The sequence below is a fragment of the Rhipicephalus sanguineus genome, chromosome 2 (genome assembly GCF_013339695.2).
Source record: "Rhipicephalus sanguineus isolate Rsan-2018 chromosome 2, BIME_Rsan_1.4, whole genome shotgun sequence".
NCBI classification, from domain to species: domain Eukaryota; kingdom Metazoa; phylum Arthropoda; class Arachnida; order Ixodida; family Ixodidae; genus Rhipicephalus; species Rhipicephalus sanguineus.
Window position 1 is genome coordinate 224,012,480 of NC_051177.1, and position 24,147 is coordinate 224,036,626.

At 44.9% G+C, this 24,147-nt stretch overlaps 1 protein-coding gene across 1 annotated transcript in view; it reads left to right on the forward strand.

Moving 5' to 3' along the window:
- The window catches only part of LOC119384118 (receptor-type tyrosine-protein phosphatase R), a 106,361-nt gene that overhangs the window by 3,057 nt on the left and 79,157 nt on the right, over positions 1-24,147 (forward strand). The window contains exons 2-4 of the mRNA XM_049413058.1: positions 481-564; positions 14,467-14,566; positions 15,436-15,514. Of these exons, the coding sequence (XP_049269015.1) occupies positions 481-564; positions 14,467-14,566; positions 15,436-15,514 (263 nt within the window). The remainder of the gene's footprint in view (positions 1-480; positions 565-14,466; positions 14,567-15,435; positions 15,515-24,147) is intronic.

The window sequence follows — 24,147 nt, forward strand, 5'->3', positions numbered from 1 at the left end:
AACGGTGAAGACGGAGCTCTTGAGCGCCTTCTGCCACTCTTCCTCCGTGGTTAGACGATCGTTCTGCTGTAACGAGGGACACCGCCAGAGCATGTGTTCTAAAGTGCAGAAAGCATCTCCGCAATCCGGACAATCGGGCTCGAACGAGTCCGCGTACCTGCTGACCCTAGCTAGGCTGGGATAGGGCCCAGTCTGCAGCATGCGAAAGGTGGAAGACTGAGGCCTGGAGAGCTTGGTGTGCGGCGGGGGATAAACAAAGATTATTTGTTGTTAGTAGCGCCAGTCCGTTGTCTACTCCCCTTTTTTGTGCTCTTTGTTTTTTAGCGCTTACTCGTTTATGTTTATGTATGTCGTGCATTACAGAAACTAGTTTTAGGATTGATGTTTTCTGGTTCGGAAGGGTTAAGTAAAATTTCTTGACTGCCTTCATCGTAGATCTCTCTTATTTTGTCACTTGTCTTAATTTTTTTACATTTGCAGGCGGGGTTCGAATGCATCCCTGACACTGGATCTGAACAAGGCAAGTCAGAATGGCAGAATCAGCCCAAATGGCGGCAAGGATAGGTGAGTTATATCTGGTGAATGAATGGTTCCATATTTTTTTTTTTTTGCCGAGACAGAGGCCTGTTTGTACAGTGAAGCACCACTGACACATTTTTTCAGGGGACCATAAAAAACAATATGCAAGCAGAAAAATGCGAGATCCAAGAAGCAGAAATATTGAAATGAGTCATAGCAAAATGCGCAGTTTTTATTGTAGTGCTTATGCTTGAGAATAAAGAATAGTGCAGCATTAGCTGGTGCAATTTTATTACGGCTGGTCAGCACAAGGTGTTTTACTGTCGAACCCGGGTATATCGAACTTGCCAAAAAAGGTTTATTAGTTCGATATATGGCATAATTCGATATAGGATTTGATGACACACAGGCACATACCAATAAGAAAAGTACTTTATTAATATGGTGGCTTACTTGCGTGCCCTACTTTGGAACAAAATAGTCCTGGATTTTCTTCTGTGTCAACGACTTCGCTGCCTGTGACAGCACGCACGCCTCCACGTTGTCCAAAGAGTCGGAGCAGCCTTCCATATTCACGCAATAGCGCCGGACCAATGCAAGTGCACTAATCACTTCGGAGGATGTAGGCAATGGGCCATCGTCAATTTCCTTATTGCTGTCGCTTTGCCTCATGGTCAGCACAACGTCTGCAACATACTCCTCATCTTGTAGCTGGCCCATGATGGCGACATCATCGTCCGCACTGACGAACTTGTCGAATGTGAATCCGTACACGGCGGCGACGCGGTTCTTGTACGCGGCGGCGACGTTGGACTTCTTCTCACCACGCTCGACTCGATTTATGATTTCGAGTTTCATGGCGAACGGCAAATTCTGCCTCTTTGCACAAGCCATGACAACAGCGCGCCAAGGAAGTTCACAGAGCGCAAACAAGCAACACCACCAGCATGGACCACGCTGAATGAGGACTCGAGGAAAAGAGGCAGCAGCAGGCACGCAAGCATAAAGAAAGAAAAAATGGCACTCACTTGTACCGCCTCCGCGCCTCGGAGGAAGCACGACGGCCTCTGATTGGCCGTAAGCGCTGCAAGCAAGCCACGATCATTTTTTGCAGGGGGGTGTTTGCCCATGCACAGCAGGGTCTAAACCACTTTTTCTAGGGTGGCGCCGGCAGTTTTCCCCGCCACCGCGAGGGAAAGCCAACTTGCTAGGGCACTTTTGAGGCGCATGGAGTTTGATATATCGGTTGTCGCTGCTATTTTCGTTCGATGTAACAGTAACTTTTGCTATATGTTCTCAATGTAAATTTACCGTGTTTAGAAATTGTTCGATATACGGGATAATTTGATATAAACGGGTTCGATAAACTTGGGCTCGACTGTACTTTATTGCGATAGCAGTCATAAGGACACATTTTTGCCGTGCTGCGTATAATGTCCCGTATAAAGTCCAAATCGATCACATCGCCCAGTGAATTGTGTGTTCTGTAGGGCTGGCATCAGTTGTGGCTAAAGCAGAAATGAAATGCCTCTCTGTCGCACGAAGGTGCTTGGAGGGAAGCCGGAGGGGGGCTGTGTCGCTCTGGCAGGCATGGTTGCGCACCATTGCACCCATACTACCTCAACGGAGATAAGCAGACAGCTCATGCCGTAGTACGGGCTGTGCTTGCTTTGCGTTGCGTCGGCCGTTACACCAGGTGTCACGCTAAAGGAGTGAGCTGCTGCTGCCCTGGCTTTGTGTAGCCCTTGAATTTGTTGCTGTTGCATTCAATATTTCACCCTTATTTGTGACAAAAGTGTGACTAACTTATTTAGTTTTATATGGGTCATTCCATGCCAACTGTTTCAGTCGGGGTGCTCGACAAAAATCAATTTCTTTAAAAAAAAAAAAACCTGAGAAAATTACACACATATAGGCATAAGTCATACAGTATTTTCCCAAAATAATTTGAAGAGCAAAAAATTTTTGAAAACGTGAGCGCCATTTGAACTTTACGAAATGTTGGAAAACCAGGTACGAAAAGAACATTAGCTATAAATCGACCGTTCTAGGCATTCTTTCAATCCTTGCTCTTTTTGCGTTTTTCGAGCATCGTGATTTCATTATAGGGCAGTTCCTTATAGGAGCTTTATATTTTTTACTCCTTAGCGCGTAGGTAAATTTGAGTAAATTGTCGTGTTTTGGGGAATTTTTTTACATAAGACAATTATTGATCAAATGCAGAAATTAATTTTATGAAACTCTTTTATGTAACCGCCCTATAATGAAGTCATGATGCTCGAAAAACGCAAAAAAGCAAGTGTTGAAAGAATGCTTGGAACGGTCGATATATAGCAAATTTTTTTTCGTACCTGGTTTTCCAACATTTCGTGAACTTCAAATGGCGCTCATGCCCCCAAAAAATTTTTGCCGCTCAAATTATTTTGGGAAAGTACTGTGTTACTAATGTCTATATGTGTGTAATATTCTCAGATTTTTTTAGAGAAGTTGATTTTTGTCGAGCACCCCAATTGGGACAGTTGGCGTGGAATAATCCATATATGTATATATACAACGAACTCATAACAAGCAATTAACAACCAGACAAGCAAGAAAAACAGTGATACAGAATGTGTTAAGCATAATCCCTTTCGCTCGAATTGTTGCGGGGTCTGTGGCCGACGCCTGCCTTTCCACGGGAAAGGTTGGGCAATCGGGACACCTGCGTGATGTTTCTGGGATGATGGCCAGGCTCGTACTGTTCCTTGCTGAACCAGACGGCGCGGCTAACAAGAACGCGAGGGGCCAGTACGGGGGCACTCTGCGGCCGATGAGAGACAACAACGAAGCATCCTCTTTGAGCTCCCTAAACCAGTTTAAATATGTAAATAAACTTCCTGTATCATTTAGAAACCTCAGTGTCATGGCATTATAGTCAACGACCCTGTTTTATAACAGAATGCAAGGCATTCTGTTATAAAACAGGGTCGTTGTTATAAAACAGGGTCGTTATAAACAGGGAATGCAACGCTTTGAGGGTCGAATTTTTTTTGCAAAGTGCAGTCTAAAAACGTGTAATCTTTTTTTTTGCTGAAGTAAATTCTTCAGATGATTCTGTTTCAGGAAAAAATTGTCTGAAATTTTTTTGCGTGATTGTAAAGGGACAAATAAATCAATAATTTTTGTTGCTACATACACATGGTTTATTCGTAGTACAGTATAACCTCATTACAACAGACCTTCATAGTGAAGAGGATTTCGGTCTGTTGTAAAGGGAGTATGTACAATCCAAGTACTGTTACTACAGACTTTTATGTAAACGCTGAATGGGTCAGTTATTACCAGAGAGAATTACGAGTCACAAACATGGTCTTATTTTTAATGGGGGACCAAAAAAAAGCGATTTTTGGAAAATCGCATTTCTAGTTTTTGTAGCCCATTTTCATCCGATTCCAAAATATCTAAAACTGCGTAGAAGTGCTATCAAAATTTTTTTTTGCGTCTGCCGACTTGGATAAAATTACGGAAGTAGCAAAAAAAAGCAACGTTTTTCAAAATTAAAGCTTGGTAACGGCGCAACCGGTCGCCACCATTTTGGGCTCGTCGTGAAGAGCATTTCTCCGTGTTCAAGTTCTCCGTTTCAGCTAGCTCCTCCATTCAGTAACAAGCGTACAAAAAGCATGTTTGAAGTTCAATTCAAGGCCTCCGATTGGCTGTTTCTGCCGTGATGCTCGCTTCGGGATCGTCGTCTGCTGCTTGTGCGTCGCGAGGTCGCGGCTGTCGAAAATTGCGCAACTTAGTGACGCGTTCGCACTCGTTCTGTGTTCACTGGTCGACAATAATTTAGAACGCTTTAGTTTGGCAGCTGCAAGCGGAATCTCAATCATCAGATTACGACAGCGCGCCACACTCGTCGCGAACATCGCAGACGTACTCGTTGGACCCGCTGTTAGAGCTAGGTTCTTCTTATCAGCACTTCGGAGCTTATGACGAAGACCACCACGGGACAACTCTTTGTGCTCGCAATCGAGCATGATGTACTCTGAAACATCGGGCACTGTGGCCGCACACATCACAACCGAGCTTTTTTTACTCGATGTCGTGGCTAGGCCTAACTCCGCTGACGGTGCCGATGTACGAGAACAGTCCGAACTTTGCGGGCAAGAACATCATGCTAGCGGACATGCGAAAGCGAAGAAGCCGCAATGTCCTTCGTCGCAAACAACGAATCGCAACGCCCGCTGGCTCCTCAGAACCGCGGATGGGCATTTTGCGCATCGACAGCGGACCCCCGGCCAAGCGCGCCGCACAGCGACCGCTCGGAGAATTGGGCAGTGGCTAGCAATTTCGCGCGTCAGCGTCCCAAAACGGAACACCAAGCATGCTGCGCGCCGATTTTTTGTCGCTACAGCTAGGCATAGCTGATCATTGACAGACCGGAGGTCGGTGGCCTTCGTTCTTAAATCGGTACGTCGATATCCGCGGCGTGCTGTTCCCGTCTCGAAAGTATGCTAAGCGATGTTTGAAGTCGAAAGTTATTGCATTTGGTATGTCCGTGGTAGAAAAGTCCGGAGTCCTGACCACCTTGCTGGCCTGACATTTTAGTCAATTATATCCGAATGTCTGTTGTACCAGAATCCGTTGTAAACGAAGCTCAATCAGTGGAGCATATACGGAGGTCGGCGTAACGCCGCAAATTGTTATGTAATATCTGAATGTCTGTTATAAACAGATCCATTGTAGTGAGGTTATACTGTAACATTAAGCAAAATCCTCAAAAAAACACTTATACAACTTTTTATAAATAAAAATTCTGCATTGTATGAAACATAGCTCACAGGCATACAAAAATAAGCGCACCAGAGTACTTTTCCGGTAAAAAAATATTCGTGCTCCCCAAAACAGGAAGCGCAACCACGGCGGTGTCGTTAGTATAATTTAGCGCAGCACGGGAACAGATGTAATTGCACCCCGGGGAGCAATAAACGAGAGTCACAAGCGGTCACCCTTTGAGAGAGTAGAAACCAGAGAGCCATCAGCTTTGCGGGCGCGAGAAGCGATAACCACCCAAAGGATGAAACCGAAACCAACAGCATGCGTGCGTTCTGATGCGCAAGTGAAAGCCGCCGCGCCGCTTTGGAAAGCAAAAAAGAAAAAAGACCAACAGAGAGACATCGGCAGATGAAAAAAAATTCCATGTATTCCTGAAGCGTGGCAGCACATTCCAAGCAATAGAAATGATCGAAAATGTGCACCTTTTAAACTTATAGGCAATGCCGTACATGTACGACGAAAACCTTTTGGTGCCTGTTAGGTGGTGCCGTACATGTACGGCAGAAACCCTCGAAAGGTTAAAGTCATAATGCGGTGAAGCCTTGGTATAACAAACTTCAGTATGACAAAATTTTCAATATTTTCATGTGGTTGAGACGTGGAAGAAGGCAGCAAAAACACTGGGAAATACAAAACTCTTCATTTGGGTGAACTTTTGCTCGGTAAATGAAAGCTAAGAATACAAGGGATACACACTGTGCACTGAAAGCGGCGAGAGCAGTCGTCGGCCATCGAGTAATCTGCCAAGCGGTGAAACAGTTAGGTATTTATACATGTGCCATCAAAGATTCCATCGTTATTGCTGGTGGCCACGAAGTTCCTGAATAAACTCTATAATGTTCGCGTTGTCCACATAATCTTAATGAAAGGTTCCAAAATAATCTGGACGGTTCCCAGTCGATTGGGTGCAGTTTGCACAGGGCAGTAGTTACACGTGTAATGAGCCAGTAACAGAAAAATAGAAAGAAAAGAGCACATGTGGTATCGTGCCGATGCTTGAAATGGAGCATGGTAGGAGAAAGAAATATCTGTACACAAACAAGGAACAATAATAAGGAAAGGAAAGAAGTAGTCCTTAGGTTTGGTAATGCATATGAAACAGCTTCAGGTCGTGTGCGGCACCACTGAGAGTTTGTGATGCTGTCCAAGATGACCTCGTAGTCCAGACTGCCGAGACATCAAAGCACCTTGTCTGGCCCAAAGTATTGCCGAAGAAGTTTTTCAATGAGCCTACGTCGGTGTATCAGTGTCCAGACCCAAACAAGGTCTCTGGTTTGGTATTCCATGTTGCGTCATCAAAGATTGTAGTTACTGCTGTCGACCCTCTGGTGGTTCTGGATACGCAGGCGGGCAAGCTGTCGAGCTTTTTGGGCACGCTGTAAGCAGGTCGTGATGTCGAGATATTCTTCATCGGTGATGTTCGGCAGCGTAGTGTCGAGCGTTATTGCCGGGTTCCTTCTGTAGAACAACTTGTATGGCGTCATCTGCGTCGTTTCTTGTACAGCTGAGTTTTATGCGGAGGTCACGTACAGAAGGATGGCATCCCATGTCTTGTGCTTGACGTCGACGTACATGGCCAGCATGTTGGCGATGGTTTTGTTTTGATGCTCAGTGAGGTCTGTGAGTAGTAGGCGGTGTGGTCTGGCAGTGGCTTGTCTGGCTGTATCTCAGGATCGCCCGAGTTAGGTCCCCAGTAAAGGCCGTACCTCTGTCAGTGATGAGGACCTCTGCCTGGCATAGCGGGTGAAGTAATCGGTAGCTACGACGATCCATTTGTTTCCGGAAGTCGACATCAGGAATGGCCCCAGGAAGTCCATCCTGATTTGCTTCAGTGGTCGGCGAGGTGGCTCGATGGGTTGAAGAAGTCTGGCTGGTCTAGTCGGCGATGTCTTCCGTCACTGACAGTCTCGGCAAGTCCTTATGTAATGGGTGACATCGGCAGTGAGGTGAGGCCAGTAGTAGTTTTGTCGTATCCTGCGTGTGGGAAAATCCAAAATGTCCAGCCGTTGTGTTGTCATGCAAAGCTTCCAAAATCTCTGAACGTAATAGCGAGGAGGTAGTTGGCTCGGTGTGGTAAAAGTTCTTTTTTAGGAGGACGTCGTTTTGCAAGAAAAATGACGCCAGTCCTCGCAAGGGCTTCTGGCCGCCAACTAGGTGGGGTTGGCCTCACACTTTCAAGGCGATTTTAGGTGCTCAACATTCTTAGCCAACTTGCAGATATCTACATCGAGGTTGCTCACCGACAGATGCAGAAAGTCGTGGAGGTGTTCATTGGTTAGTCAGGAATGCAATTTTGATTTAACTTCAGTCTCGAGAAAGACGTATGTGCTACCCAACACTGTTATCATGGCTGCTGCTAGATTATTCAAACCTTCTTTCTTTGTTCCTGTCTAACCCCATTTGAGTTCAAAAGTGCCATGTCGGCCTTCGGATAGAAAGTGCAGGGGAGGGGGTTCTGACGTTGTGCCGGGGGCCGCAGGTTTCCAACCCCTGTTCTAAGCAATCGCCATTGTTCAGGAAATGGCTGGTGCCAACAAGGCTCGTATTTTGCAAGCGATCTCTATCGGCAAGACACAAAGGACATTGCCACTTGTTTCGGGATATCAGAGAGGTCACTTTTCGCGATCCTGAACTCGGAAATAAGCTATTCTGCACTCTAATGAAGAATAGGATAAATTCCCAGCAAAAGCAGTTGTATCCAATTCATCTTTACTGCAGATAAAGGTTTTCTTTAGGAAGGGCACTGCTGCAACAAGTTTTAGGCATCCACCTGTGGGCTTTTTTTTTTAGCAGCGACACTGCTGCCAGCTCTATAATATTCTTTAGTGATAAAGACGACTTAAATGACTTGTTGAACCAATGCATAGTGGCAGCTGAAATTCCTCGATGCCGTACTGTGTTTTGCTTGTTTCCGATTTGCAGCAGCTTTCCATAGCACCAACCTAGCAGTACAAAACACTTTCATGCTCCCATCTCATAAAAATGTGCTTGGGTATCCTCTGCAACTTTTTTTGTAATTCCGCCTGGAAGTATTAGAAAATATTCAAAAAATATTCGATTCTTACTCCAGTTTCAATCTACGAGTTTACTTCGTACCCAAACCTTTGCTATTCACACAGCTGTAATATAAGTAACATGTAGTAACACAACCCTAATATAAGTAGCACCTGAAGAACCCTATATGATCGTCCTTTCTGGTAACCCACTTTGAGAACCCCTGCCAACAACGAATCCAAGGGGTAATGGCGGTGTAGGGTGGGGGTGGAGGGTTCGTAGCGACGCCCCCCCACCTTTCTTTCTCGAAAACTGAGAGGGAATGACATTTCCATGCGGTTTCTGCCACTCGTGGAAACCCGGTGTGCCTGACTGCCTTGTCACTAATGCTTCACCGGTGTGGAGGGTGGTTGTGCAACACAATATCTTGTATGTTGCAGGGAAGCCAGCATATGGCATTATTTTGTGTGGACATTCTGATCGTTGGCTGCTTTTCAGGACTCTGTAGTCTCTAGGGGTCCACACACAAGAAGTGAGAGCAAAACAACGCTGTTCAAAAGCGAAAACGCCACGAAATCCCGGTTAGAAGCACCGCATTCAACCGTCTGCTTCCCTACGGCAGAGCGAGGCGAATTCACGTGATCCAACCCTGCACGTCATAGCGATTGAGCGCCCGCGTCTCCAGTGGTGGGCCTCGCGCCCGATATTCGTGGCTGAAATTTGTCAGCACTATTTTTGCTTTGCCATCACACAGCTCGGCTATGCCTCTTGCGACGCAAATCTGACGGTTCAGGAGCAGGTGCTGATCCCCTCGATGACCCCTTCAAGGTCTGCGGGTTCTTCGGTGCCGACAAAAATGATGACGCTGGAGAGAGGTGGAACGGTGATGTGCTCTTCTATCACATTGAATGTGTGGTTCCCTGCAGTCGTGTGGGGTGGCAGCGCTTTTTCTGAGGTTAGTGTTATGGACTCAGACCTCAGGTCGATGACGGCGCCGTGACGACTTAGGAAGTTACATTTAGGATGACTGCCAGTTGGGCGTGTTGGTATAGGTTCATGATGAACGCGCTTCCGTTTGAGAATAAAGAAAAAAATGTTCTCTTGTTTGTTTTTTTGTGCTTTGGTTTTTTCTGATTGGTTATGCTCGGAATTTGTCGTCTGTGATGTATACTGAAGCATCGCTTTTACGTATGATGCATTGCTTCCTAGTTTCCGTTCATCTAGAACCGTTGCTATCGCCATGTACGAACCAATCTTATGAACAATCTTCAAGTTTTTGTTGCTTATTCTTTGGTCCTTTTTCCTTCATCTAGCAGTTTCAAAATAGCAATCAGTAGAACACGCGTGCAACCGCCAGATTCATGGAGCTTTCTTGTTATGCAATGTTTGGCAAAAAATGATTTCCTGCTGACAATGCTCATAGATATGATTTTCCGCTTACTTTTCTGCCTGATTATGGCGAGTGTCATGCCCTTGCTGTTCTGGTGTTCCTTATTTTCTCGTCAGTATCAGTATTATTTCTCGTCAGACAAATTTTTCTCGTCACTATTTACAAAAGAAGATCACCTAAACGTGCCTTATGTTCCAGATTCAGGTTATCCATATATGGCACCAATAACGGTCACTGCGGATGGCATTGCATGTCTCATAAATAACCTTAAACTATCAACATCTGCCGGTGTAGATAATCTAAACGCTAAGATATTGAAAAATACCCTGCCTCTTTCTAGTGAAATACTGTGCAGAATATTTAATCAATCATTGTCGACCGGCCAACTACCTAATGAATGGAAGATTGCTAAGGTTATTCCAGTATTCAAAGCTGGAAACAAGAAACAACCAGACAACTACCGCCCCATTTCCCTAACATGCATTTCCTGTAAAATGCTGGAGCACATAATTGCGTCGCATATCTGCAGTAACCTGGAGACTAATAATTTCTTTTTCATTAATCAACATGGATTTCGAAAACATCTGTCATGTGATATGCAGTTGCTCGAGTTTACTACCGACTTGCACTTTAACATGGACAACAATTTACAAACCGATAGCATTTTCCTTGACTTTTCCAAGGCTTTTGACCGGGTGGCCCATTGTCGGTTGTTTTCTAAATTAAATTCCATCGGACTGGACTCTGCTAGCTTATCTTGGATTAGAAATTTTTTATCATCTCGACAACAATTTACCGTGATTAATAATTGTGTTTCTCCCCTTGCTGATGTAACATCCGGAGTCCCTCAAGGCAGTGTTCTAGGCCCTTTACTCTTCCTCATTTACATTAATGACCTGCCCAATAATATTTCCTCAAGTATAAGACTATTCGCTGACGACTATATCATTTATAGAAAAATAACATCTCCTGATGATCACCACATCCTGCAAAATGACATTAACCTTATAAATATGTGATGTAAAAAATGGCTGATGGTATTGAACTCTGGAAAATGTAAACTCATCTCTTTCACTCGCAAGCAATCGAACTCAGATTTCCCCTACGTTATTAACAACTCTGCCATATCTCGTGTTCAGTCATTCAAGTATCTAGGGATAAACCTAACTCACAATCTTTATTGGCACCCCCACATTACTGCTATCTGTGCTAAAGCATCACAAACGCTTGGGTACACTCGCCGGAATCTGCGTAAATCGCCACCTAACATTCGCAAGTTAGCGTACCTAACGTTCATTCGCCCGCAGTTAGAATTCGCGTCATCTATTTGGTCCCCTCATCAAGATTACTTAATTACTAACCTAGAACTTGTACAAAACCGTGCCGCCCGTTTTATTACAGGAAATTACGAGCGCAAGTCCAGTATTACGAAAAAGAAACTCGAACATTCGCTGCACGCTCTTCAGGTTCGCCGGTACGTTTCCCTTTTGTGCCTGCTTCACGGATATATTTATAACACCAGGCCACATTCCCTCCCTTTGAAAACCCCACTGCACATGTCTAGGCGGCTCCATAATCAGGGCAGTTTTGAGCACATCTTTGGCAAGACAAGGGCATTTTGTTGTTCTGCGCTGCCACATGCCGTTAAACATTGGAACGATCTCCCTGGCGATATCGCTTCGATCACTAATCGCAAAGCCTTCCACGACCGCCTACTCGAACATTTCATGCTTACATAGTTTTCTCATTAAAATTTTTCCAGATCTGTTACTTCGTACGTTTATCTCATTTTTTTTTTTCTTTAAATATTGTGTAACGCTGTATTATATCACATTGTATAGTATTGTAAACGCTGCCAAAATTTGCTTTGTTTTTCAATCACTAACTGTCAATGTTAATTAAGTTCACATTTTTCCCGCTTCGCACATGCTCCTCCCTTATTTTATTTTTTCTACCTGGATGTTACTATTTTTTTTTCTGGCACTCGATTACGTCGCAGTATCTCAGTGCACCTTTCAGAATGTATAGTTTAGATTTTCAACTTTTTCTGTATTTAACAAATGCCATATTTAACCATGTATCGCCCCCCTTACACAATGCTTCGATAAGGAGCCTGTAAGGTATTGTTAATAAATAAATAAATAAATATATGTACGTACATTTCTTCAATAAACACAGTTGGAAGTTAGCGCCAGTCCCGTCCTCTCTGTCTGTCTGTGTGTTGCTTTGCGCTACAATTTTTTCCTTCAGGAGTCATGAACCAACTAACCCAACAAAACGTTTTGCTTAGCAAGGAGGTGATTGAGCAAGAGATGCTAGAAGCATATCTCATCCGAAAGAAAAAAGATATCTGTATTAGCGATACGTTGATGGTACTGCGTTCAGCTGAATTTGATTTTTTTGACATGTTTTTGAGCTAGCACGTGCATTGAGAGTGGCTGATTGTTGGATGTGACGCATGGTGTGTTATTGCACATGTGTCGCATGGTGTATATATAGCAGCGGATTTGCAAGAATAAAGGTAGTTGCGAGTTGACACTCTTTCCTTTCGCCTTTTCTTCTCGGTGGTTTGCGTCATCGAATTTTCTTGTAGCTAGATGAGATTAAGTAGCGGCTAGTTGAAGTAACAACTGTGACAGTTCGCGCTCGTACTGTGTTTACCTGTGCGTTCTTTTCGTGCGTCCTTCTTTTCATTTGAGCAGCGCACTGCAGGTGTCGAGCTGTGACAGTTGTTCGTTCGCACTCACCTTGTGTGTTTTCTTTTCCTGCGTCCATTGTGCTTGAGCAGCGCGCAGCAAGTTTCTAGCTGCTTGCCATTCTTCCTGTGACATTCAAATTTCTCGCTATTGCATTCATTGCTTCGCCCTTAAGGCGAAAGTGTGACTTTTTTTTCCTTTTCTACGTTTTAGTGGCTTTCTTCTAGTGAGCATGTTAAACAAGAAATTTTGGGAAAATTTGTGATATATGAGACGATATGGTGATTTTTGTGCATTGTGCCCATAGAAGAAGATGTAAACAGTTACACCACCAGCGACACATAATCTGTCATGCTGTGGCAAAAACCGCATTTCTTCCAATCCAGATTGTTACATTATCGTGCCACCCATGTGCGCTGTCACGGTGTAGCAGATTGCCCTCCTCAAATACTTCTTTACCGGTGATGTTAACCTTATTGAGCACATTCACCGCTGCACACGTTCACCCTGCACAGATTACCCATGCCTTATGTTGCAGGTTAGCTGCAAGACTCAGTGAAGTAACCAAAGCTGCATATCCGGTGTCACGCACAAAGAGATGTGCGATTTGAACAAGCCGTTACACAATTTGAACAAGCCATTACAATGTGCTCTTCAAAGGAGGAAAGGCGCTGGCTACATTGCCAATATAGGAAGAACATCTTCACCAATTAATGCTTGTTGGTGGCCTGCTTGGTTCTGATGCATATTGAAACAAAAAACAGCATGACAGGACAGGGACGTGTGTGTGTGTGTCCCTCTTCATCCTTGTCTTCTCATTTTGTTTTTCATTTCAATAAGCTGTACCAGCTCCCACCATTTTTTTTTCTTTGCAACCAAGCTATAAGAATGGAATTTTTGTGGCACTTGTATACTGTTATAAGTTCATTCTAAAAAAGGCAGGGCGTGCAAACACGGACACAAGAAAGAAGTCTGGACACCACAAACGTCGACTAGCTACTGAAGGGACGCACGACGGCGCAAAAGAAAGAAGGCACGAAAACTTATTTGCGCATGACCATGCAACAGGCGAACCTATCAATCCGGCACGCGTTGGGGTCTACGTGAAAGATAACTGTTAAGGCATTTGATTTCATCTTTATGCAAGTTAATAGACGGTTGGCTCACGCATGCACTACCACTATTCTCGATATGCCATGCTTCAATCATCAGACGCGTTTCTATATTTCTATGCCGGTACAACACTGCGCATTCATCAAATTTTGGCGTGCACTTACAATCTCGACAACGTAAAGACAGATTAGGAGGTGAGCCTCCTGTTAGCGATCTCTCATGTTCCAACGATCTCCGGTTAATGCATCGGCCTGTCTGTCCTACGTAGAAGCGGCTGCAGCTGAAAGGGACCTTATACACCACACTTGTACGGCAATCAATGAATTTGTTGGTGTGTTTTACGAAACAAATATCGGTCCGCTTCTTGTCATAAAATGTTATAAGTTGGTTCGACTGTACACATGAGCAGAAGTGTTCTGTAAGCTTATTTTCATGATTGAATGAGCTTTGTGAATGAGGTTGAATGAGCTTCGTGACGTCGACGAAGACAGCTGTCGGCGTTTTCAAGGTGAAACTGTTTATTTGGCCGAACTTGTGGCCGGGAAATGGAAAGTTGATTTACAGCAATACACATGGTGTGCACTGATAGCGGCAAACAGAGCGTCGACTGTCGATCAACTGACAAGGGGTCAAGCGCGTCGGCTTTTATACAGCCGCTATCGAACTTTCCAGCAATATCGCTGGTGGCGGCATTATCTCTCGACAAAGCTGGAACATTCGCGTGTGGTGCGCAATCTTAACAAAATGATCTACTACAATCGCAAAGCTTCTCGAACACTGCTTCGCGGACAGCGTCGAGCGTTCATAACCGTCCTTACTGGTCAATCCCGAATACATCAAAATAAAACAAGAAGTGGGCGTGGCAGTATTAATGTTTCTGTAGTTGTGGTGCTCCATGCTTGCATGATGTCGTGGCTCCACAAACCAACTATCTGCCTCCAGGTGCCAGGACCCGTATTTACGGCGAGCGAGTCGACGCCTGACACGTTCCCAACTGCAGGCTTGCCTCTCCAATGTGACAGCCCTGCACTCAGAGTTTTGGGTATGCATCTTCTTCCTACTCAATTATTCACCTTTTATCTGTTTCCCTCATGCTCAGAATTAATATCCGCTGAAGATGCTCGAAGAAATAAGAGAATGGCGGCTGAAAAAAAAAAACAGTGCGCACACACTTCAGTTTGTAAAATAGGTAGGCATCATTGACATGATGTAATATCAAATCTCATTATTTAAATTGATAAAAGTGATATACAATGCAGTCCCATTCCGACAAACACTGGTAAGCAGAACTCTTGGGTATACCAAACATTGTGGGAATGTTTGGTTAGTTTTTCATAGGCTCAATAAAAGTCTGCTTAATACAAACTGCTTCATTGTTTAAACAAACTTTTGTGGTGGCGATCAACAGTGGGTCTCTTTGATTTATGGAGTTCTGGGAGCCAGCTAGAGGCAGTCCTAGTAGGAAATGACATCTGGGTCACCTATACTGGGACTGTGAAAAATTGTAGAGAGCTGCAAGAGCAACGCACTCTGACAGTATTCTCCTGCTGTTGCAAATGAAGGTGAATACTTCAGTTCAGCTCAATTTATCACTTAAATATTTCACCTCAGCTCAGTGGGCGTGTGTGACGTGTTTGTCATACACTTATGTTTACCTATGCTAATTTTGGTATATACGAAGGTAAGGAAACGGCTGTGAGAGCGCCCGGACGTAGGCCGCTAGATAGAAAGAAAGAAAGAAACAGTCAAAGTGCCTTTGGTTTGGTAACAAGTGCTTTGCAGCTAGTTAGCTGTTTGCTAAGTATGAATTCTTTGTCACTGAAGGCACATGAAGTCTGCTGTACCTAAGTGAATGTGCACTGAAATGGCAACGCCGGTTGCAACATCACTTGTATCATTGTATGCACTCAGGACATCCCGATGAACCACCCTGAGAGGGCTGAAATCGCTGGTTGTGGGGCCAAGAACAGGTACAGGAGCATACTGCCAAGTGAGTCTGGTTTTTTTACTTGGATTTTTCTTGCCATATTTTTGCTACTTCAGTCTCAAAGAAAAGTCTGGGTCAGTGCCCATATTTCTTTGGAAAACAATGGTACTTTGACTGTTTCTATCTGTCTGTCAGTCCATCTGTCTGGACAGAAGTCCATCCTCTCCGTTTGCACCTGGGTGCTCTTGTGGTCATCTCCGTGACTTGGTACATACCAAAATTAGCATAGGAGGACATTAGTGTATGACAAACACGATTAACAGGTCATGACATAAATAATGTGAAGTGTCTGTCATGTACGTCATGAAACCTTTTCTCTCAGTCACGTGTGGTACATACCACAGTCTGTGGAATGGGCTCATATGCACACGTTTCGCAGTCTATACTAACTGACGAACGGCGAGAAGAGATTATAAATATCTGAATACAACAGCATTCAGGATGTCATGTCGTGGAAAATTTGTTGCTAGCGTCAGCGACATTGTTAGCAAATGAAGAATCCCAGTGGACACAAAAAATAAAATTCACAGTTCGAGCTGAAACCTAAGCCAGGCCTTGTGCATGGCGTCAGGTGTTCTACGACAGAGCCACGCCAGTGCTTGAAACTAGAGCACTGCACGGGCCGTGATTCTCGGCCCAGGTCCGGCCCGAGCCCGGAACTTGTTGAAGTTTACCTGCGCAAACCCGGCCCGGTGACTCAAAAGCGAGACCCGGGTCCGACCCGAACCTGAGAAAAAAATTTCACCTACCCAGCCCGACCCGACAGGGGCCCGAGCCAATAATCTAGGTGATGCTGCCCGCAGATGGAACCAACAGCAAAGTGTTTTGTTTTAACGAGCAAATATCTACGTTTTGTTGGTGCAGCAACGCTAGCAAGTACGCATTAATCTACGGTAATTCCTTGGTACTCTTAAAAGGGCGTCCGCCACGGTGGATCAGTGGCTACAGTGCTCGGTTGCTGACCCAAAGGTCGTGTGTTCGATTCCGGCCACAGCTGGCGCATTTCGGTGGAGGTGAAATGGTAGAGGCCCGTGTGCTGTGCAATGTCAGTGCACCTTAAAGAATACCAGATCGTTAAAATTTCCGAAGCCCTCCACTACGGCGCGTCTCATAATCATATCGTGGTTTTGGGGCGTTAAACCCCAGATGTTATTATTATTGTACAAAAGGGCCTCACTGTGGTAACAGTTGACCGGACATACTGGGTTTAATGAATGGTTTTTCAGCAGTGATATACTGTGCATATTTTTTCTACAAATACAATGGGAATCATCAAGAGCATTTGGTAGCAGATATTGTAGCAGGAGAAGCGATTTGCAGCATGAGTTCAGTTTCAACAGGGAACGCAATAACAGAGGAGACAATGAACAGAATGCTCTCATCACTCTGTTTTTATTGCGCTCCCTATTGAAATTTAAAATGTGCTCTACCACCAAACCCAATCATGCACCCTTCTGGATATGTAACACCTCTCTTCAGCCTAGTAGCACTTTGCCACGGCAAGAGAAATAGAGAAAAAAAGCCAAATTTATTACTTTTGTTGTAAATACGCTAACCTAGAAAAACTTATAACGAACTCCATGCACCACGTGTGCTTTTCGAAATATGTATAAACAGCTGAAAGAAAGAAAAAAACCATTTGTTATAGCATTGTTTTCATATATCACACCACTGCTAGTGTATACAGGCTACAGGGCCGAAGAATTTTTGTTGTCATTTATTGTTTGCTGCATTTCTTGTTTGCTTTTACTTCAATTTTTTTTACTCACTCCCCTCTGTCTGTAATGCCTTTGGCCTTGAGGGTATCAATAAATGAAATTGAAATCAAATAAGTTTTTTTGGCATAGGTTACAGTATATTTCTTTACATGTTATTGTGCGAAGTCAAATTATCAAGAGATTCCGGCTGTAAGCACGCCATGCTCTGTTGCGAAAAAGCGAAAAAGAAAAGTTCAGACAGGGATTCTAAAGCATGAGAGAGGCGCACTCTCACACGTGCCCCACTGCAGTTTACTCGTGACAAAGATATCATAGACCGTGGTGAGCACTGCACGCAGATTTCGGACGCTGCAAGCGAGGTCGCTCACTTTCCAGCCGTTTCTTCAGTGGCAGAATGACAGTGAGGAAAAAAAAGAAAACAAGAAATGGGAGGCAGCATGAAGACGGTACAAGCGAGTCATGCTGCCGTTCGCAAGTTCGCCGCCGCCGCGTCGTGCAAAGCCACTTGCGCGTTGCTTGCAAAATGCTTGCCTTCGTCGCGTTTAACAAACAGGCTGCAACCGTGCACGATCCGGAGTGAAGCATGCACGAAGAATGCACAAACGGACGCACACATTAGACTGCAAATGGCCCGTCATGTGACGGCGTGAGCCGAGTAGGTCACGTGCTGCACGCAGCTAGCCAGGGATGATCGGTTCCACGTGGTGGTACCGCGATTCAGTGAAACGGCGCCACTTCATTGCAAAGGCAGTTTAATTCACTCGTGAGCACACAGCGGGCATCACCTAACACACGAAAAGGTCTAATTTGTCACCAGAGGTGTTGTTAGCATTTTTAAATAAAAATATGCAGAAAAAAAACGGGGTTTGATTGCTATAGTGCACGTTTTTAAGAGTGAGTCCATATCCGAGGAACTACCGATATAATGGCCACTTATCATGGCACTTTTGAGTTCGTTATAAACGAGTTCAACTGTACTCCTATTACTCAGCATGCTATAGTCAAGTGTTGCTCGACCTCGGAGGAATCGCCGACAAATGCTGCTTATGATATGCACATCATCGCACTGTAGCGTGCACTTCCTTTCAATAAAACTGACCTCTGCGCCCTAACGTGTTTGGCGATGTTATGTTGGAATCTTGTTAGGCTACACTTTAGGTGCCAGTGTAGACACGTGCCTATTGAATCCTCGAGGCTCGTGACCCATTTTTAGTAAAGAGTTCAGACAACATTTTAGACTTCATGAAAGCTCACGAAAATGAAGGGCTAAAAGCCTTTTCTATTGATGTCACTGACTTATACTATTCCCTCCCTCATGCACAATTGCTAAAATGTGTTGAAACCAGCATTGATGAATTCGGTGTGGTCAAGTTCTCCACTGAGTCGGGCGTATCTGCTGATGACTTTATTGCCTTGTTACAATTTTATCTGACTTTGACATTCATTAAATGGAATGAAGAGATACTTTTACAAAAAAAGGGTATTTGTATAGGCTCATGTATATCACCTGTGCTAAGCAACCTTTTTCTAGCGGAACTTGACCGGTGTATGGCAGATCGTATCGAGGGGACAAATGTTCAGAAAGTGTTTAGTTATGTAGACGATTTTATTATTTTTATTGTCAGCTCGTGGAACAGTTTTGAAAGTGAGAGTGCCAATGTGTTGGATGTGTTTCACGAAGGTCTTGATCCCCTACAAGTGACAGTTGAATGGCCGAGCGAGGGGCGTATTACGTTTTTAGACTTAAGTCTCATTTGTTCTGACAACCAGCTATGCTGGAACTACGAACCACGTACTCAAAAAGCTTTACTCCTATTTCATTTGAATCATTCGAAACTAACCAAGAGAGGTATCGCAATGATGTGCCTCAGCAACGCTTTGAACAAATCTTGTGGCCACCTAACGATGCATAGCTTCCAGAACCAGATTTCACGCCTGAAGGAATCTGGCTATCCAAATCATGTTTTAGTGTCTGTCGCAGAGAAACAGTTGAAAAGAAGTCGCAGTATTTCAAGCCACAAGGCCGCGTATTGACAGAAACGAGACGCACTGCTGTAATCCCCTATGTTCACCAGCTGTCACATAATCTCAAGAAGGTGGAACTTCGCGATAATATTAGGGTAGTATTTTCAGTGCCCGATAAGCTCGGGAAACTGTGTGCAATGACAAATCCAGTTAGAGCAGAAAAAGTTGGTTGCACAAAAAAGCATGCAAACAAATTTGTTGATTGTAAGTGTTTTGTAATTTATCGTGTTCCTCTTTCTTGTGGAAAGCAATTCGTTGGTCAAACTAGCAGATGTGTCAATGAGCGATTGAGAGAGCACCATTACAAATCGAATAGAGTGGTGCCTGATGGGTTTCTAGCACTCCACGTTCATGCATGCGGTTGGGAACCATTGTTTCATAACACCGTCATTGTTGGTCAACATAAAGAAGGGATCACCCGTCTTATAGTTGAAGCCGAGCTTATCGATGCGCTTGGTGAGTTGTGTGTGAGGAAGCCATCGATAAAATTGTCATCTAAAGAGTTGGGGTTCTTGCGCAAGCGGTGATTTACAGTTTTATCCTGTCATGATTTTGCTTAGTTAAGTGGTTTTTTACGCATTATCTGAGTGATCCCACATGTTCAGCTGTCTGCCTGATTTTGATGGTATATAAGCGGTCTGGTTCTTGAAAATAAACATGTTCTGGTAGCGCTCTGTGGTGTTCCTGTGTGCCTTCTCGTGTCGGTGTTTCTTTTCGCGCTACACCAAAAGCCTTTCAAATGTGTAACCAACAAGCCCACGTTGCATCCCTCAGCGAAAACTGGTCGTTATATCAGTAGTTCATTGTAAATACAGTCGAACCCGTTTATAACGAACTCGAAGGTGCCGCGAGAACTGGTCATTATATCAGTAGTTCCTTGAAAATACAGTCGAACCCGTTTATAACGAACTCGAAAGTGCCGCGAAAACTGGTCGTTATATCAGTAGTTCATTGTAAATACAGTCGAACCCCTTTATAGCGAACTCGAAAGTGCTGCGAAAACTGGTCGTTATATCAGTAGTTCATTGTAAATACAGTCGAACCCCTTTATAGCGAACTCGAAAGTGCCGCGAAAACTGGTCGTTATATCAGTAGTTCATTGTAAATACAGTCGAACCCCTTTATAGCGAACTCGAAAGTGCCGCGAAAACTGGTCGTTATATCAGTAGTTCATTGTAAATACAGTCGAACCCCTTTATAGCGAACTCGAAAGTGCCGCGAAAACTGGTCGTTATATCAGTAGTTCATTGTAAATACAGTCGAATCCATTTATAACGAACTCGAAAGTTGCCGCGTTATATCAGTAGTTCATTGTAAATACAGTCGACCCCTTTATAGCGAACTCGAAGTGCCGCGAAAACGGGTCGTTATATTCAGTAGTTCATTGTAAATACAGTCGATCCATTTATAACGAACTCGAAGTGCCGCGAAAACTGGTCGTTATATCAGTAGTTTCATTGTAAATCAGTCGACACCCATTTATAGCGAACTCGAAGGTGCCGCGAAAACTGGTCGTTATATCAGTAGTTCATTGTAAATACAGTCGAACCCATTTATAACGAACTCGAAAGTGCCGCGAAAACTGGTCGTTATATCAGTAGTTCATTGTAAATACAGTCGAACCCCTTTATAGCGAACTCGAAAGTGCCGCGAAAACTGGTCGTTATATCAGTAGTTCATTGTAAATACAGTCGAACCCCTTTATAGCGAACTTGAAAGTGCCGCAAAAACTGGTCGTTATATCAGTAGTTCATTGTAAATACAGTCGAACCCATTTACAGCATAGACCGCTTATAACGTAAGTCGCCGGAGTCGCGAATATCCGCACTATAAGCGGTACTGCACTATAACCAAATCAACATTTTTGAAATGTTGCACGTGTGCAAAACATGACCAACAGGCAGGCGCGCGATTCCGACTATCGAGGCATGCGACTAGGACGTAAGTTTGCATCTGCTTACATTTGAAAATGTTGAACGGTTAGCGTCCGCGGACCTGCGGTGCCGACATAACGAACGCGGAAAAAATGCGCCGTCACGGGAAGTCGCCGCGGTAACATACTGCGCGCGCGCGATGTCGAGAACGGTGGCGACCACAAACCACCACTCGAGTGTTTCACACGCACGCCCGCGTTTTCGTTAAACATGTAAGTCACCCCTTCTAAATGCAAAATGTTTCATTGACTCGGCACCAAACCGCGACTTCTGTAGTCCGCGGCCACCGATATGGCAGCTAGCACCAGTTAGGCCTAGCGTACGCACTGCAACTTAGCATGCCGTCGTGAGAAGCTTGCCCTAGACAACACGGAGATCGGGCGTAGAAGAGATCGCACTCGCGAGCTGAGGGCATCACGCGTGAAACGAAGTTTCGGTTCGCGGTCGGGAGAACAGCCGCGGCAACTATCCTGAAAAAGTCTTTCAAGCTTCTAAGTCCGCCTGTTGGTGGCAAAGGCGAAAGCTCAATCGCGTCTCAAAGCATTGTTACTTGTGGGGGAATCGAGGTTGCACGCGCGATATCTGCGCTCTACGACGAAGCAACTATTTTCCCGACGGACACAAACAGCGGTAACGCGCACTTGATGCGGATGCGCACGCCCGTACGTAGCGGAGCGCGCATGTCAAGCGGCCGAAGAAAGGGGGGCAAAGGCTTCTCCGTCGGCCACGCAACCGCTCCCCCTTCACGCACCACACACCCGCGCCGGGCTGCTGCCTCCCACAGCCGTCCCTTCTTTTCTCTCCCCCCGCTCCTTGTTCGTTCGTTCCGCATCCCCTCCTCCTTCGTAACGCCGTCGCCGCTCTCTCCCCCGCCGGCGCATCTCCACTGAGAAGCACGCTCGCTCCCTCGCATCTCTGAGAACGTTCCGGCAGCCGCATTATAACCGGTCTTTCATCTCGGGGGACTGCACAATAAGCGGTATGCATATACATGGAGTTCTATGGGAGGGTAAACGGGAGTCAGAAAAAACCGCATTATAGCCGGTACTGCACTGTAAGCGGTTACGTTATAAGTGATCTGAGCTGTATAACGAACTCGAAAGTGCCGCGAAAACTGGTCGTTATATCAGTAGTTCATTGTAAATACAGTCGAACCCATTTATAACGAACTCGAAAGTGCCGTGAAAACTGGTCGTTATATCAGTAGTTCATTGTAAATACTGTACAGATTCCTTTGATGAAGGGGCCAGCCATCTTCTTTTTTTGCTAAGATCACTACTATCTGCAGAGCACTGCAATCTTGTACAAAGGTAGAAACCAAGGCTTTACAGAAGTGGAACTAAAATTGTGAGTGTGCAGCAAAAACATTTTTTTTTACGTTTGTCGGCGTATGAAAATTGCCACTTATGAATGTTTGTTTTTTATGCTTAAAAATACAAATGCACCTAGGCATTCTAGTTCCAGTTATGTAAATGCCACTAGTTAAAGGGGCACTAAAGGCAAATAATTTATGTCAGAGTGAAAGCTCAATGTATGACGTCTAAAATGGCAATATTATCAACAGCACAGCCCTACTTACCGAGAAATTAAGCTAAATGTATCACACGATGTGCGCCACGAATGGGACATTTTGGAAGTGATCCCGATGACGTGGGAGAGTCTGAATACAATTAATCACTAGTAATCAAACTAGCTGAAATAAAAACAGAACCTTCCGTGCATCAAGAGGCGTAATAAAATGCTGCTTGTTTGTTTCTGTTTGATTCATGGAAAAAAGAACCTCTTTGGCGTTGCCATGGGGAATGGCGCGCGTGGTTCAAAAGTTCCGTTTTCGCCAAACTGCGCTTCGCCCGGCGCCCTGCTTCGCTCACACGGTCGCGCCTCAGTGGTAATTTTGGTATCGCTTATTGCCACGTGTGTTTTGCACACTCGTGAAAGTCGCGATGACAGAAAGTTCGACAAAATAACGCATGCATGTGATGTTGCCGAATGGCCGAATGGTGCACGCCGCCACGCAGTAAAGGCGGGCAACGTTGGGCATGGCAACAGTGACGTGCGAAATACCGTTTTCAGGCGGGTGAGTTGAAGTGCGCTAACGCGATGCGGACCACTAAAACGTGATTTTATTTCAAAATAAGCACTTCCTTGGCATAAAGTAGTACAGTCAACTGCCGATTTTTCGGACGCCCGATTTTCCGGACATGTTCGAAAATTCGGACGCTTTCGCGGACCGTCACCAGCGCTATAGACGTCAATGTATTAGAACGTCCGAAATTTCAGACGCGGAAGGTCTGAAATTTCGGACGCTGAAAGTCTTCCGCGTCTGAAATTTCGGACCTTCTAATACATTGACGTCTATAGCGCTGGTGACGGTCCGCGAAAGCGTCCGAATTTTCGAACATGTCCGGAAAATCGGGCGTCCGAAAAATCGGCAGTTGACTGTACTACTTTTATGCCAACGAAGTGCTTATTTTGAAATAAAAATGTCTTCCGTGTCCAATATTTCGGACTTTCTGCCCAAATTGCAGGTCCGAAAGGCATTATTTGAAGCCTCCACCTCTGCCGCATCTATCATCTCGTAGGTTCGAACCAGCAGTTTCGCGAGTCGATCTGTTTGCGACAGTAGCAGAGTCCGAGAGTCAGCTTTGTAGTAATGCCGAGGCGTTATCGGGTGAAGCAGACAAGAAATTCAAATGGGTCGCTGTCATGGTGCCGTGCGGCGATGTCTTTACGGATAAGCAGCGGAAATGCACGGAGGCGTGATGGTGGCAGCTGGCGAACGCGCCAGTACGGCTTAATTGCTGACAACCCTTACGATAAGCATCTTCAGTTAACTGCTCGGTAGTGCATGTGGCCTAGCGCATTGCATGCATACTGCACGCATTTAATAGGCGAGAACCCAAACGCGCTGCGCCGCCGTTCATGCTGCCTCTTTGTGCAAGACCGCTAAGTGCACCGT